The 16,941-nt window shown below is 44.1% G+C and overlaps 1 protein-coding gene across 3 annotated transcripts in view; it reads left to right on the forward strand.

The window, feature by feature from the left end:
- Positions 1-16,935, forward strand: part of spdya (speedy/RINGO cell cycle regulator family member A) — a 51,109-nt gene extending 34,174 nt beyond the window's left edge. For 2 of the 3 annotated variants that reach the window (XM_072551371.1, XM_072551372.1), the window contains exons 6-7: positions 484-778; positions 16,334-16,935. In XM_072551371.1, coding sequence (XP_072407472.1) covers positions 484-778; positions 16,334-16,422 — 384 coding nt within the window. In that variant the 3' untranslated portion in view covers positions 16,423-16,935. The remainder of the gene's footprint in view (positions 1-483; positions 779-16,333) is intronic. The other variant, XM_072551373.1, reaches the window with a different exon arrangement.
- Positions 16,936-16,941: the final 6 nt, after the last annotated feature.

Consider the following 16,941-nt stretch of genomic DNA (forward strand, 5'->3'; position numbering starts at 1 on the left):
AGGACATCTTAAGGACATCTTCACTTATTAATAAATAAGCTTTATGTGTGAAGCACTTTGGTACGTTTTACTACATGTTCCACGCATATCAGCTCCTTTTGTGCTGCAGATTCTATGATTCCTTTCCACATTTTAAAAAAAAAAGCAGACGATGTGGTTTACAAAAGACAAAGAAAGTACTTTTGGAAACTTTTGAAGGGAAAATGAGAACTAGAGCACAAAATTTAATAGTTAGCAAAAGTAGATGTAGCGATTGTGATGAATGACCTCCGACTGTTTTCCGATACGGGCAGTAATGCAAACTTTGGGCTATATGCTTATTAGCATGATTATAGCATGGTTCCAATACTAAATGCACTTGTTGAGGGGCTATTATTTTTATACATAAAACTGTCAAACAGATTGAGGAAGAATTTTCAAATATGTATGATGTCCCATAACCACATCTATAAAGCTTCTGACAAGAGAATTTTGTTTCCATAGGTTATGGCAATTGCTCCATCCCATTACATCTGGCAACGGGGAAGGCCACTGCATCACAGTGGTGCAATCAGAAGGTACACGCGAAATGAAGTCAAAATACCTCGGGGTCCATGTGACACACCAGTTCATTGTTCACTTTGTGGCCAGAAAGATGGTTTCCTCAGCATGCATATATCATCATCATCTTCATCATCATCCTGTGAAAGTTTGATAATAACTAAGAAAGACTTGTATCGTAGTGGTGCTGAGCAGCATTCAGATAACACGGAATTTAATACCTACTATTCCACAACTGGTAAGGATCCCCATTTTCATGTACTCATTAAAATGTAGAAAGGAATCATAGAATCTGCAGCACAAAAGGAGCTGATATGCGTGGAACATGTAGTAAAACGTACCAAAGTGCTTCACACCTAAAGCTTATTTATTAATAAGTGACACTAAACCAGACAAGAATATATTGGGGTTGAAAAGTATGGCGCTGGAAAAACACAGCAGGTCAGGCAGAATCTGATGAGCAGGAGAGTCAGCATTTCAGGCATAAGCCCTTCACCAGGAATTTCTGAAGGGCTTATTCCTGAACATTGACTCTTCTCGTCGGATGCTGCCTGACCTGCTGTGCTTTCCCAGTGCCACACTTTTCGACTCTGATATCCATCATCTGCAGTCCTTACTTTCTCCAAGAAAATATTGGTACAGATTGATCAAAAGAATAGATTTTGAAAAACATTTTGAGGACAGAATCAAAGAGATTTACAGGCAAAATTCTAGTGCTTAGGATCTTGACAATTAAAGGCAAAGTTGTCAGTGGTGGTGCAATTAAAATCCAGCTTCTGAAAAAGTTGTATTGATTTGAAACATTAGCTGTTTCTCTCTCTACAGATGCTGCTAGACTTACTGCGTATTGTCAGCAGTTTCTTCTTTCGAGTAAAATTGAGGATTCTCTAGATGGCAGAATTGATGGAAAGGAGATATCTAGAGACTGGAGTTGTAGGGCTGGCAGAGATTACAGTGACAGGAGTGATGTCGTGAAGGATGAGAATTCTAAAATTGGTGTTGCCAGACTTGGAGCTAGTGTACCTCAGGGAGCACAGGAATAATGGGTGAACTAGAATTAAGACCACAAGATAGAGGAGCAAAATTAGGTCATTTGGCCTATCAAGTCTGCTCTACTATTCAGTCATGGCTGAGATGTTTCTCAAACCTATTTTCTTGCCTTCACTTTGTCAGCCTTGATTCCCTTACTAATCAAGAACCTACCCATCTCTGTCTTAAATATACTGAATGAGTTAGTCTCCACAGCCTTCTGTGGCAATGACATCCACGGATTCACCCACCCTCTGACTGAAGACATTCCTCCTCATCTCAATTCTAAAGGGTCTTCCCTTCACTCTGAGGCAGTGCCTGCAGATAAAGGCCTCTCCTACCAGTGGAAATATCTTTTCCACATCCACTCTATCCAGACCTCTCAGCATTCTGCAAGGTTCAGTAAGATCTCCTTCCTCATCTTAGAGGCTCAAATCAACCATATGGACAAAGCCTAAGCAACATAACTGGATACAAAATAAAGCAGAGCAAGGTAGCAGACAAAGACACATCCCTTCCTGATGCACTTAATGCTTTCTATCTTGGTGTTGTCACCTGGACAGCCCTGGCACACCTGTTCCCTCTGTCACCACTACAAGATGAAGTCCCTACCTGTTTCAAGACCACCACCATCAACCCAGTACCTACGAAAGCACATGCAGTATGCCTTAATGACTATCTCCCAGTGGCTCTGACCTTCATAATCATGAAGTGCTTTGAGAGGCTGGTCATGGCTCACCCCCAACCTTAGCCTCCCAGCCTGCCTCGAGCTCCTGAAAGTTGCCTATGAGGTTCATGGCAGATGCCGTTTCCCTCGCACTCATCCCTGGGCCATCTGGACAGCAAGGACAGCTATGTCAGACTCTTGCTTATCAACTACAGCTCCATCTTCAACACCATTATCCCCTGTAGACCGATCTCGCAACTCTGAAACCTAGGTCTCGGCACAGATGTCTGGCCTGACCCATAGACTGCAATCAATGATGATAGACAATGATAACCCTGCTCTATGATAACCCTCAACACTGGAGCCCTCAGGATACATTCTCAACCTCCTACTGAACTCCCTGTATACCCACGACTGTGTAGCCAGATTCCAAACAAATGCCATCTACAAGTTTGCTGACAACACACCGTGGTAGGATGGATGTCAAACAACAAGTCAGAATACAGAAAGGAGATAGGTAGTATGGTGGTATGGTGCAATGACAACAGCATCTCTCTCAATGTTGGCAAAATAAAATAACTGATCATTCCTTTTGGAAAGAAAGGGGAACACTCTCCCATCTGCATTAATGGAGTGGAGGTTGAGAAGGTTGAAAGCATCAAGTTCCTAGGAGTATAACAGCCAACATCCTGTCCTGGACTTCCCACGTAGATGCAATGGTGAAGAAGGTACAATAATGCTTCTTTTTCCTTGGGAGATTCAGGAAATGCAATATGTCCATAAAGACCCTCATCAACTTTTACAGATGCATCACAGAGAGCATTCTATCGGTTGCATAATGGCCTGGTATGTCAACTGCTCTGCCCAGGACCATAAGAAACTATAGAAATTTGTGCGCACAGCCTGGACTATCGTAGAAGTCAACCTTCCATCTATGGACTCCATTTACATTTCTCACCACTGAAAGGCTTACCAACATCATCAAAGACCCCCACCACAGTAATGTTCTCCAACAACCTCTTCCGTCAGGCAGAAGATACAGAAGCTTGAACACACACCAACATGTTCAAGAACAGTTACTTCCCTGACTGGTAAATGGACTCGATTTGAAGTTAGTGTTGATTTTGTTAATGTTGATTTGCTTCGTGCACCTCCTGTGCAGTGTAACCTGTATGCTTCACTCTGTTCAAACACCCTATGTTCGATATGTCTTTGCTTACAATGATCTGCCTGTACTTCTCACAAACAAAGCTTTTCACTGTACTTAGGTACACGTGACAATAAATCAAAACAACTCTTATTGAGAACAGACCCAGAGTCTTCAAACAGTCTTCATATGACAAGCCTTTTATCCCCAGGATCATTCTTGTAAACCCTCTCTTGACCCCTTCCATAGCCAGCACATCTTTCCCTAGATACACGGCCCAAAAATGCTCACAGTATTCCATATGTGATGTGACCATAGCCTTTAAACAGCATCAACAATACATCTCTGTTCTTGTATTCTAGTTCTCTTGAATGTTAATATTGCATTTGCTTTCCTATCTGCCAATTAAACCTGTATGTTGACATTAAGAGAAATCTGAACTAGGACTCTCAACTTTTCCCCATTTAGAAAATAGACTATTCAGACCCACCGACTCCCATAGCTACCTTAAATATACCTCCTTCCACTCCCCCCACTTGTAAAAATGATATCTACTCCCAAGTCCTCCGCTTCTGCTGTATCTAGTCCCAGGAGGAGCAATTCCACTCCAGGACATACCAGATGTCCTCCTGTTTCAAGGACCACTATTTCCCCTTCCACATGATCAAGAATGCCCTCCATCATGTTTGAGGTAGGGGTGACCACCGATACTCCTGCCGACTTCGTGTGCAGGAAATGCAGTCAGATCCTGATCCTCCCCGAACGAGTTAGGGAACTGGAACTGGAGCTGGATGAGCTGAGGATTATTCGAGAGGCTGAGAGGGTGATCGATAGAAGCTACAGGGACATAGTTACGCCAGAGAACAGAGGTAGCTGGGTAACAGTTAGAGGTGGGAAGGGGAAGAAACAGGCAGTGCAGGGTTCCCCTGTGGTCGTTCCCCTTAAAAATAAGTATGCAGCTTTGGAAACTGTTGGGGGGGACAGCCTTGCAGGTGTAAGCTGCAGTGAAGGGGTCTGTGGCTCTGAGATTCAGAAGGGAAAGGGGGAGAAGAGGAGAGCGCTAGTTATAGGGGACTCTCTAGTTAGAGGGACGGACAGGCGGTTCTGTGGACATGGGCGAGACTCTCGGATGGTTTGTTGCCTCCCAGGTGCTAGGGTCCGAGACGTCTCGGACCGTGTCTTCAGAATCCTTAAGGGGGAGGGTGTGCAGCCAGAAGTCGTGGTACACATTGGCACCAACGACATAGGTAGGAAGAGGGGTGGGGAGGTCATTCAAGAGCTCAAGGAGTTAGGCTGGAAGCTAAAAGCTAGGACAGACAGAGTCGTCATCTCTGGGTTGTTGCCGGTGCCACGTGACAGAGAGGCAAAGAATAGGGAGAGAGTGCAGTTGAACACGTGGCTGCAAGGATGGTGTAGGAGGGAGGGCTTCAGATATTTGGACAATTGGACTGCATTCTGGGGAAGGTGGGACCTGTATAAACAGGACGGGTTGCACCTGAACCAGAAGGGCACCAATATCCTGGGGGGTAGGTTTGCTAGCACTCTTCGGGGGGGTTTAAACTAATTTGGCAGGGGGATGGGATCCGGACTTGTAGTCCAGCAAGTAAGCTAGCTGTGTGTCAGGATGTTCAAGACTGTAGGGAGGCTGTGGAGAAGGTAGCACTGACAGGGACTACTTGCGGACACGGAGATGGGCTCAAGTGCGTATACTTCAATGCAAGGAGTATCAGAAATAAGGTGGGTGAACTTAAGGCGTGGATCGGTACCTGGGACTACGATGTTGTGGCCATCACGGAAACATGGATAGATGAGGGACAGGAATGGCTGTTGGAGGTTCCTGGTTACAGATGTTTCAGTAAGATTAGGGAGGGTGGTAAAAAAGGAGGGGGGGTGGCATTGCTAATTAGAAATGGTATAACGGCTGCAGAAAGGAAGTTTGAGGGGGATCTGCCTCTGGAGGTAGTATGGGCTGAAGTCAGAAATAGGAAAGGTGCAGTCACCTTGTTGGGTGTTTATTATAGGCCCCCCAATAGCAGCAGAGATGTGGAGAAACAGATTGGGAAACAGATTTTGGAAAGGTGCAGAAGCCACAGGGTCGTAGTCATGGGCGACTTCAACTTCCCAAATATAGATTTGAAGCTCTTTAGATCAAGTAGATTGGATGGGGCGGTGTTTGTGCAGTGTGTCCAGGAAGCTTTTCTAACGCAGTATGTAGATTGTCCAACCAGAGGGGAGGCCATATTGGATTTGGTACTCGGTAATGAACCGGGACAAGTGGTGGGCTTGTTAGTGGGTGAACATTTTGGTGATGGCGACCACAATTCTGTGACTTTCACCTTGGTTATGGAGAGAGATAGGTGCGCACAACAAGGAAGTTTTTACAATTGGGGGAAGGGAAATTACGATGCTGTAAGACAGGATTTGAGGAGCATACGTTGGGAGCATAGGCTGTCAGGGAAGGATGTGGTGGAAATGTGGGACTTTTTCAAGGAGCAGATACGACGTGTCCTTGATATGTATGTACCGATCAGGCAGGAAAGAAATGGTCGTGTGAGGGAGCCTTGGTTGACGAGGGAGGTTGAATGTCTAGTAAAGAGGAAGGAGGCGGCTTACATAAGGTTGAGGAAACAAGGTTCAGACAGAGCAGTGGAGGGATACAGGATAGCCAGAAGGGACCTGAAGAAAGGGATTAGGAGAGCTAAGAGAGGTCATGAAAAATCCCTGGCGGATAGGATCAAGGATAACCCCAAGGCATTCTATGCGTATGTGAGAAACCTGAGAATGACGAGAACGATGGTAGGTCCGATCAAGGACAGTGGTGGGAGACTGTGTATTGAGTCGGAAGAGATAGGAGAGGTCTTGAACAAGTACTTCTCTTCAGTATTTACGAACGAGAGGGACCGTATTGTTGAAGAGGAGAGTGTGAAACGGACTGTTAAGCTAGAAGAGATACCTGTTAGGAAGGAAGATGTGTTGGACATTTTGAACAACTTGAGGATAGACAAGTCCCCCGGGCCTGACGGGATATATCCGAGGATTATGTGGGAAGCAAGAGAGGAAATTGCAGTACCGTTGGCAATGATCTTCTCGTCTTCACTGGCAACTGGGGTGGTACCAGGGGACTGGAGAGTAGCGAATGTTGTGCCCCTGTTCAAAAAAGGGAATAGGGATAACCCCGGGAATTACAGGCCAGTTAGTCTTACTTCTGTGGTAGGCAAAGTAATGGAAAGGGTACTGAGGGATAGGATTTACGAGTATCTGGAAAGACACTGCTTGATTAGGGACAGCCAGCACGGATTTGTGAAGGGTAGGTCTTGCCTTACAAGTCTTATTGAATTCTTCGAGGAGGTGACCAAGCATGTGGATGAGGGTAGAGCAGTGGATGTAGTGTACATGGATTTTAGTAAGGCATTTGATAAGGTTCCCCATGGTAGGCTTATGTGGAAAGTCAGGAGGCATGGGATAGAGGGAAATTTGGCCAATTGGATAGAAAACTGGCTAACCGGTCGAAGTCAGAGAGTGGTGGTAGATGGTAAATATTCAGCATGGAGTCCAGTTACAAGTGGAGTTCCGCAGGGATCAGTTCTGGGTCCTCTGCTGTTTGTAATTTTTATTAATGACTTAGAGGAGGGAGTCGAAGGGTGGGTCAGTAAATTTGCAGATGATACAAAGATAGGTGGAGTTGTGGACAGTGAGGAGGGCTGTTGTCGGCTGCAGAGGGACTTAGATATGATGCAGAGCTGGGCTGAGGAGTGGCAGATGGAATTCAACCCTGCCAAGTGTGAGGTTGTCCATTTTGGAAGAACAAATAAGAATGCGGAATACAGGGTTAATGGTAGGGTTCTTGGTCAGGTGGAGGAACAGAGGGATCTTGGGGTCTATGTACATAGATCTTTGAAGGTTGCCACTCAGGTGGATAGAGTTTGTAAGAAGGCCTATGGAGTATTATCGTTCATTAGCAGAGGGATTGAATTCAAGAGTCGTGAGGTGATGTTGCAGCTGTACAGGACTTTGGTTAGGCCACATTTGGAGTACTGTGTGCAGTTCTGGTCGCCTCACTTTAGGAAAGATGTGGAAGCTTTGGAGAGGGTGCAGAGAAGATTTACCAGGATGTTGCCTGGAATGGAGAGTAGGTCGTACGAGGATAGGTTGAGAGTTCTCGGCCTTTTCTCGTTGGAACGGCGAAGGATGAGGGGTGACTTGATAGAGGTTTATAAGATGATCAGAGGAATAGATAGAGTAGACAGTCAGAAACTTTTTCCCCGGGTACAACAGAGTGTTACAAGGGGACATAAATTTAAGGTGAAGGGTGGAAGGTATAGGGGAGATGTCAGGGGTGGGTTCTTTACCCAGAGAGTGGTGGGGGCATGGAATGCGCTGCCCGAGGGAGTGGTAGAGTCAGATTCATTGGCCACCTTTAAGCGGCATTTGGATAGGTACATGGATGGGTGCTTAATCTAGGATAGAAGTTCGGCACAACATCGTGGGCCGAAGGGCCTGTTCTGTGCTGTATTGTTCTATGTTCTATGTTCTATGTCTCCTCCACTTTCTGCACCTCCACCCTCAAATCCCAACCATAACGCATTCCACCTACGTATTGCCAGATACAGCACATTATCCTCTGCCATTTTTGCCAGGTACAGTCAGACCCCACCACCAAAAACATATGTCCCTCCCCACCTCTATCTGCTTTCTACAGAGGCCATTCCCTCTGTGACTTTCTTGTCCATGCTACCACCAACCTACCCTCTACACCAGGCACCTTCCCTTGTCGCCACATGAGGTGCAATATCTGTGACCACACCTCCCCCGCCTCACCTCCATCCAAGGCCCTAGAGGATCATTTCAAATCCGGCAGAGATTTTCCTGCCTACCCTCCCACCTCATTTACTCCATACGTTGCTCTCAATATGGTCTCCTCCACATTGAGGAGACGGAGTGCCAACTCACGGAGCCATTCGGGAAACATCACTGGTCCTCACGCACCAACCAACTGCACTGCTCTGTGGCCAACCACTTCAACTTCCCCAACGACATGCAAATTCTAGCCCTCCTCCACAGCCAAATCAAAGCAAACCACCAACTGGAGAAAGAACACCTCACCTTCTGCCTTGTGACCCTACACCCAAATGGTATCAACATTGACTTCACCAATTTCCAGACCTCTCTTCACTCCGGATCCAACCCGCCAACTCATCATCGCTCTCTTAAGCTGATCTACTTGCTCATCTACCTGCTCCACCCTTCCCACCAACCTATTATAATCACCTCCCACCTGCATCCACCTATTGCCATCCCATCTACCTACCCCCAGCCCAACCCCCCACCCCTATTTATCATTCAGCCTCCTTCCTCCTCCACATTCCTGATGTTGAAACATTACCCCTCCTGCTCTTCAGTTGCTGTCTGACCTGCTGTGCTTTTCCAGCATCACACTTTCCAACTCTGACTCTCCAGCATCCGCAGTCCTCCCTTTTTCCCTATGCCTCTATTCTTCCTACCAAAGCACATAACCTGACACTTACCCCACATTTTAATCCATCTGCCACTTCTTTGCAACTCTCCTGTCGAACACTACCGCTCCTCCACCTTTTGAGTCACATGCAAACTTCTCAAAGGTGCCCTCAGTTCCTTCATCAGATCATGAATGTATAATGTGACTAGCTGTGGTCCCAACATGGGTCCAGGTAGAACTCCATGAGTTACCAGTTGGCATCCTGAAAAGGCATCTTTATCCTCACTCTATTTTCTGCCAGTCACCCAGTCCTCTATCCATGCTAGTACGTTGCCCCTAATACCATGGGCTCTTACTTAGCAGCCTCCTGTCAAAGACACCTCATCAGAGAGCTTCTGGAAATCCAATTAGATCATGTCTATTGGCTCTCATTTGTCCAATTTGTTCGTTTTGTCCTCAAAGAATTCTAACGATCAGGGATGACCTACCCTTGATGTAACCATGATACTACCTGTTTTACCAGGTACTTTAAGTACTCCGCAATCTCGTCCATATTAATGGACTCTGAAAACTTACCAATGATGAAGGTTCATTGGCCTATAGTTCCTGTCTTCTGCCTCCCTCCCTTCTTAAACAGCAGTATTCCATTAGCCAATTTCCAGTCCTCTGGGACCCTCCCTGACTCCAGTGATTCCTAAAAGATGACAACCAATGCCTCCACAATCTCCTCAGCTATCTCCTTCAGAACTCTGAGGTGTAGTCCTTCTGGTCTGGGTGATTTATGCACTTTCAGATCTTTCTGCTTCCGTAGCACCTCCTTATTGATGGCCACTACACTCATCTCTTCCCCCTGATTCTCTTGATGTTCTGGTATGCTACTCAAGTCTTCCACTGTGAAAACTGATGCAAAGTACCTAATCAGTACCTCCACAATTTTTTTTGTTCCCCATTACTACTTATCCAGTCTCATTTTTCAGTGGCCTATAACCACTTTTGCGTCTCTCTTACCTTTTAAGATATTAAAAAGAACTTTTACAATCTCTTGTATTACTAGCTATCTTAGTCTCATAATCTGTCTTCTCTACCCCTTTTTTTAATATATCGTTATCCTCTTCTGGTTTTCAAAGGCTCCCTAATCTCACACGTGTATGTTTTTTTCTTTTGCTTCTATGCTGTCCCTGACTTCCCTTATCAGTCATGGTTGCCTCATCCTCACCTTTAGTATGTTTCTTCTTCTTAAGGATGAATTTCTGCTGTGCCTCCCGAATTACCATCAGGAACACCTGCCCTTGCTGCTCCGTTGGTTTCCCTGCGAAACTCCCCTTCAAATCAGTTCTGGCCAGCACCTCCCTTGTGTCTTTGTAGTTAACCTTTACTCCGTTCTAATATTGTTACATCTGATTACAGCTTCTTCCTCTCAAACTGCAGGGTGAATTCATTTAATGGTCACTGTCCCCAGGGTCACCTTAACCTCCCGATCAAGTCTACCTCATTATACATTACCAAATCCAGAATTTCCTGTTTCCTAGGGGCTCTACCACAAACATGCCAAAAAACGTTTTGTAAACATTGCACAAATTCCTTGTCTTGACATCCACTACCAACTCATTTTCCTAGTCCACGTGCATGTTGAAGTCCCCCATGATTGTTGTAATAGTGCCTTTCTTACATGCCTTTTCTATCTCCCGATTTATTTTCTTCCCCACATCTTGACCACTGCTAGGAGACCTATTCATAACTCCTTTGCAGTTTTTGCCTTTGCAGTTCCTCTTCTCTACCCACACAGATTCTGTGCCTTCCAACTCTGTATCACTTCTTGCTGTCAGTTTAATTTCATTTCTTACTAACTTAGTGTGAGTTGAGACATAACACCAAAGTCTTGGATGAGTGTAGGTTTACACAATTTCATAGGTGAAAGCCAGGCAGATCGTTGGAATAATCAAATCCTGAGTTAACAAAGGCATAGATGAGTTTCAGCTACAGATGATTAAAAAATGGTGAAAAGGACTTCTTTAACTGAATGCTGGTAGCATTCTATCCTTTTGACTATGCAAGAAGTGCATATAAAAGTCTGATAGACAACATACTGGTAGTTAATTATCAACAAATGAATGCATTTAAGTAAACCACCAATAAACACTGATATCAGCATCACTAAACCATGATCTGACATCAGCTAATCAGGGTTATTTAAATGCAGAGGTAGTAATTGCTAATCTTGGATGGCCAACAGTATATTTCTGCTTGTCTTATGAATGTAATGTCGTTATTGGCTCGAAGGTAGAAGACAGAGGGTGGTGGAGGTGGAGTTGCTTTTTAAACTGGAGGCCTGTGACCAGTGATGTGCTACAAAGGATCAGTGCTGGGTCCACTACTTTTCGACATTTATATAAAATGATTTGGATGTGAATGTGGGAGGCGTGGTTAGTAAGTTTGCAAATGACTCCAAAATTGGATGTGTAGTGGACAACGAAGATGGATACCTCAGAGTACAACGGGATCTTGAGCAGATGGGCTAACAGGCCAAGGAGTGGCAAATGGAGTTTAATTTAGATAAATGTGAAGAGCTGCACTTTGAAAAGGCACATCAGGGCAGGACTTATACGCTTATTGGTAAGGTCCCGAGGACTGTTGCTGAACAAAGGGATCTTGGAATTCAAGTTCATAGTTCATTGAAAGTGGAGTCGCAGGTAACAGGATAATGAAGATGGCATTTGGTATACTTGCTTCATTGGTCAGTGCTTTGAGCGTACAAGTTAGGAGGTCATGTTGCAACTGTACAGGACATTGGTTAGGCCACATTTGGAACACTGCAGTCAATTCTGGTCTCCCTACTACAGGAAGATGTGAAACTTGGAAGGGTTCGGAAAAGGTTTACAAGGATGTTATAGAGCCATAGAGATGTAAGGCACAGAAACAGACCCTTCGGTTCAACTCGTCCATGCCGACCAGATATCTCAACCCAATCTAGTCCCACCAGCCAGAATCTGGCCTATAGCCCTTCAAATCCGTTCTATTCATATACCCATCCAGAAGCCTTTTAAATTTTGCAATTGTACTAGCCTCCACCACTTCGTCTGCCAGCTCATTCCGTATATAGTACCACCCTCTGCGTGAAAACATTGGCTCTTAGGTCTCTTTTATATCTTTCCCCTCTCACTGTAAACCTATGCCTTCTAGTTCTGGACTCCCCTACCGGAGGGAGAAGACTTTGTCTATTTATCCTATCCATGGCCTTCATGATTTTATAAACCTCTTTGAGCTCACCCTTCAGCCTCTGACACTGCAGGGAAAGCAGCCCCAACCTCTCCCTATAGCTCAAACCCTGCAACCCTGGCAACATCCTTGTAAATCTTTTCTGAAGCCTTTCAAGGCTCAAACATCCTTCTGATAGGAAGGAGACCAGAATTGCACACAATATTCCAAAAGTGGCCTAACCAATGTCCTTTACTCAATACTCTGACCAATATAGGAAAGCATACCAAATGCCTTCTTCACTATTGTCTACCTGCGACTCCACTTTCAAGGAGCTATGAAGCTGAACCCCAAAGTCTCTTTGCTCAGTAACGCTCCCTAGGACCTTACCATTAAGTGTTTAAGTCCTGCTAAGATTTGCTTTCCCAAAATACAGCAGCTCGCATGTATCTAAATTGAACGCCATCTGCCACTCCTCAGCCCCTTGACCCATCTGATCAAGATCCCATTGTAATCTGAGATCACCTTCTTTGCTGTTCACTGCACCTTCAATTTTGGTGTCCTCTGCAAACTTACTAATTATACCTTTTTATGATGAAAGATAGTGGACCCAGCACCGATCCTTGTGGTACTCCACTGGTCACAGGCCTCTGGCCTGAAAAGCAACCCTCCACCATCACCCTCTGTCTTCTATCTTTGAGCCAATTCTGTATCCAAATGGCTAGTTCCCTCTGTATTCCATGAGATCTAACCTTGCTAACCAGTCTCCCATGATGAACCTTGTCAGACGCCTTCCTAAAGTCCATATAGATCACATCTACAGTTCTGCTCTCATCAATTTTCTTTGTTACTTTTTCAAAAAACCAATCAAGTTTGTGAGACATGATATACAATGCACAAAGCTATGCTGACCATCAGTCCTTGCCGTTGCAAATACAACTTGTCCACCACCAGTGTCAGGCTCACGGGTCTATAGTTCCTTGGCTTGTCCTTACCACATTTCTTAAATACTGACACCACGTTAACCACCCTCCAGTCTTCTGAAACCTCTCTTGTGACTATCGATGATACAAATATCTCAGCAAGGGGCCCAGCAATCACTTCCCTAGCTTCCCACAGAGTTCTAGGGTACACCTGATCAGATCCTGGGGATTTATCCACTTTTATGCATTTCAAGACATCCAGCACAACCTCCTCTGTAATATGAACATTTTAAAGATGTCACCATCTATTTCCCCACTTTCTGTATCTTCCATGTCATTCTCCACAGTAAACACATGCAAATTACTCATTTACCCCTAACTCCTGCAGTTCCACACATAGGCTACCTAGCTGATCTTTGAGGGGCCCTATTGTCTCCCGAGTTACCCTTTTGTCCTTAATATATTTGTAAAAACTCTTTGGATTCTCCTTAACTCTATTTGCTAAAGCTCTCTCATGGCCTCTTTTTTGTTTTCCCTCCTTGATAGGGTTAGAGGGTTTGAGCTTTGGGAGAGGCTGAATAGCCTGGTGTTGTTTTCCCTGGAGTGTCTGAGGCAGAGGGTTGACCTTTTAGAGTTTATAAAATCATGAGGGGCATGGCTAGTGTATATAGACAAAGTCTTCTCTCTGAGCTGGGGGGAGTCCAAAACTAGAGGGCGTAGGTTTAAGGGTCTTCAGGGGCAACTTTTTCACGCAGAGGGTGGTGCATGTATGGAATGAGCTGCCAAAGAATGTGGTGGAGGCTGGTATAATTGCAACATTTAAAAGGCATCTGGATGGGTACATGAATTGGAAGGGTTTAGAGAGATAGGGGTCAAATGTTGGCAAAGGGGACTAGATTTCTTTAGGATATGCAGTCAGTATTGACAAGTTGAACCGAAGGGTCTGTTTCCATGTTGTATGACTCTATTACACTCTTAAGTGCTCAGCCACAGTAAAACCGCACTTTGAGAAATCACCTCAAGACCTTAATCCACACTGAACTGACAGACAGGATACGTACCGCCAAAATACCACTATGCCGTGCCGAGACATCACCATGCTGGCCACTGAGTCTGCCATGCTGGGTCTCCACTGAGTCGGAGGCCAGGAGAAGAAAGAGAGAAGGAAAAAGCACCAAAAGAGAAGGAAAAGGAACAGATGAAGGTTATGAGCTGTGTTTGAAGAGTCCTAAGACACAGTCCTCTTAACTCATGGTGCAGTGGTGTCCTCTGGAGGCTACTACTTTGTTTGATACAGGTGTCATGGATATTAGTTTACTGGCCAGCAAAACGAGCAGAGAATTGGCAAATGGAGCTAATATTACAAGGTGATGCATTTTGGCAGAGGAGATAGGAAAAGTCAATATATACTGAAGGGCATACTAAATATGTAGAGATTGTGGAGAGGGCAGAGAATCATGAACTTAGAATCCCTACAGTGTGGAAACATGCCATTTGGCCCAACAAGTCCACACTGACCCTCTGAAGAGTAACCCACTCAGACCCATTTTCCAATCCTATTACTTTACATTTACCCTTAACAAATATACCTAACCTACAAATCCTTGAACACCATGGGCAATTTACCTAACTTGCATATCTTTGGACTGTTTGTGGAACCCGGAGCACCTGGAGAAAACCCACGCAGACACGGGGAGAACGTGCAAACTCCACACAGAGTGTCGCCCGATGCTTGAATCAAACCCAGGCCCCTGCTGCTGTGAGACAGCAGTTCTAACCACTGAGCCACCGTGCCACCCTGTGCTTAAATCTTTCTATGTACCACAGTATATTGAGAGTAGTTAGCAAAGCTTTGGGACCTTGAGCTTCATAGCCAAAGCTAGAGTAGAAAAGCAACGATGCTATCCTGAACTCTCAAACTCAGTCATAACAGATTTACTTGTCAGCCCTGGTCATTGTGCATTAGAGAGGAAGTGTAAATCATTAACAGGATCCGGTGATTCACTGTAATTTTTTCCAGGAGTTTAATATAGAGAAGTGCGAGGTCTTGCATTTTGGACACTCAAATTAAGGTAGGAGTTTCCTGGTGAATGATGGAGCCTTAAGGAGTGTTTTGGAACTGAGGGACCTTTGAGTTCAGATGCACAATTCTCTGAAAGTGGAGTCACAAGTAAATAGGGCAGTGAAGAAGGCTTTTGGCACACTGGCCTTCATCAGTCAGGGCATTGAGTGTAAGAAGTTGGGAAGTTATTTGCAGTTGTACAGGATGTTGGTGAGGCTACACTTGGAGTATCGTTCAGTTTTGGATGCTATTAAATTGGAAAGAATGCAGAAAAAATTTACAAGGATGTTGCCAGGACTCAATGTTTGGAGTGATAGTAGAGATTAGACAAGCTAGGATTTTCTTCTTTAGAACGTGAGAGTTTGAGGGGGGTATTTTATAGAAGTGTATAAGTTCATGAGAGACATGGATGGGGTGAATGCACTGTCTTTTTCCGAAGGTTGGGAGAATCGAAGACTAGAGGGCATCAGTTTAAGTTCAGAGGGAAAAGAATAAAAGGAAACATGGCAGGCAACTTTTTTTAACACAGATGGTGGTACACATATGGAATGAGCTGCTGGTGGAAGCGATTGAGGTGGGTAGATTTATAACACTTAAAAGGCATTAGGACAAATATATGGATTGGAAAGGTTTGGAAGGATATAGACCAAGTGGGGTGAGCGTGGATGGACATTTTGATCGACGTGGACTAGTTTAGGCCAAAGGGCCTGTCTCTGTGCTGTAAGACTATGACTGTATAAAAGAAGAAGATGTAGTAGCTTCCACATTGGGTTGGAGAATCTTTGGTTGCTCTCCCTAAGGCAAATAGGTTTGAGCGGTTATCAGATAAAGGCATACAAAATTAATATATTCTAAAAAGATAGCCAAGGAAAAGCTGCTCCCATTAGCTTTGGATACATACAGGTACTGAAGAACACATTTAAGCGTAAGGGCAAGAAGAGAGGATTTAATAAAAAGTTATATTTTTCTCCACTGCACATGGTAACATCCTGGAACTTTCTGATTAAAGTAGCTGAAGTAGAGATGGATCAATGATTTCAAAAGGAAATTGGAATGGTACTGGAGGGAAAAACTGTAGGGTATAATGTAGAGGAATAAGACTGACTAGATTGCTGAAAAGAAATGTAACAGATTAATTAAACCAAATGGCCTCCTGCGCTATTATGACTCAGTAATACAATATTGGTGATGCTGTATATTTATCTCCCATCCACTGGCCCACAACTTTACCCAAGTTTGTGTGATACAGCAGATTGATATTTCATTCTTTATTTTTGTATGACAAATTGATCACATTTTCCCCTCCTTTTTTTAGATTATCAAACTGTACAAAATGGGGAAAGAAAATATAACCTTGCAGTCAAGGACAGATCCATGGACTGGTTTAATGGAAATGAGGAGTGAGGATACCTTGCAAATAACTTAGTTTATGCCCCAGAAATGTGTTGCAAGAGCGAACAACATACTAAATTTTGATCTAATAATTTCTCACTTAGCCCAGGTTTACTTAGAGTATGGATATGCATCTTCCAGTGTGAACATCACGAAAAAGTAAAGGTATTAAAAAGAGCTGCTGGTATGAATGAAGACTCAATTCTGAACAATAAGTCCACTAATAAGGTTATTAAAACAACTTAGAACAGAAATTTTCATGACCACTTTAAACAATTATTCTAGTGGTGCATAGTGGCCATCAGAATGAAACAGGTGGGCAGGATTTTGGGCTTGTACACTTCTAATAACTTTTTAAATGTCTTACGTTGACCATTGGTATTTCAAAATCCTTTGCTACCTGTTTACTGACAAACTTGTAGTTCTTTATGAACATGAAATTATTCTGTTTGCTTTTTAAGTTCAAATGATTTTTTGATTGTTTTTGTGTTCTCTTTTCTTCTACCACTGTCTATATTTAACAAGTACTAC

The sequence above is a fragment of the Chiloscyllium punctatum genome, chromosome 3 (genome assembly GCF_047496795.1).
Source record: "Chiloscyllium punctatum isolate Juve2018m chromosome 3, sChiPun1.3, whole genome shotgun sequence".
NCBI lineage: Eukaryota > Metazoa > Chordata > Chondrichthyes > Orectolobiformes > Hemiscylliidae > Chiloscyllium > Chiloscyllium punctatum.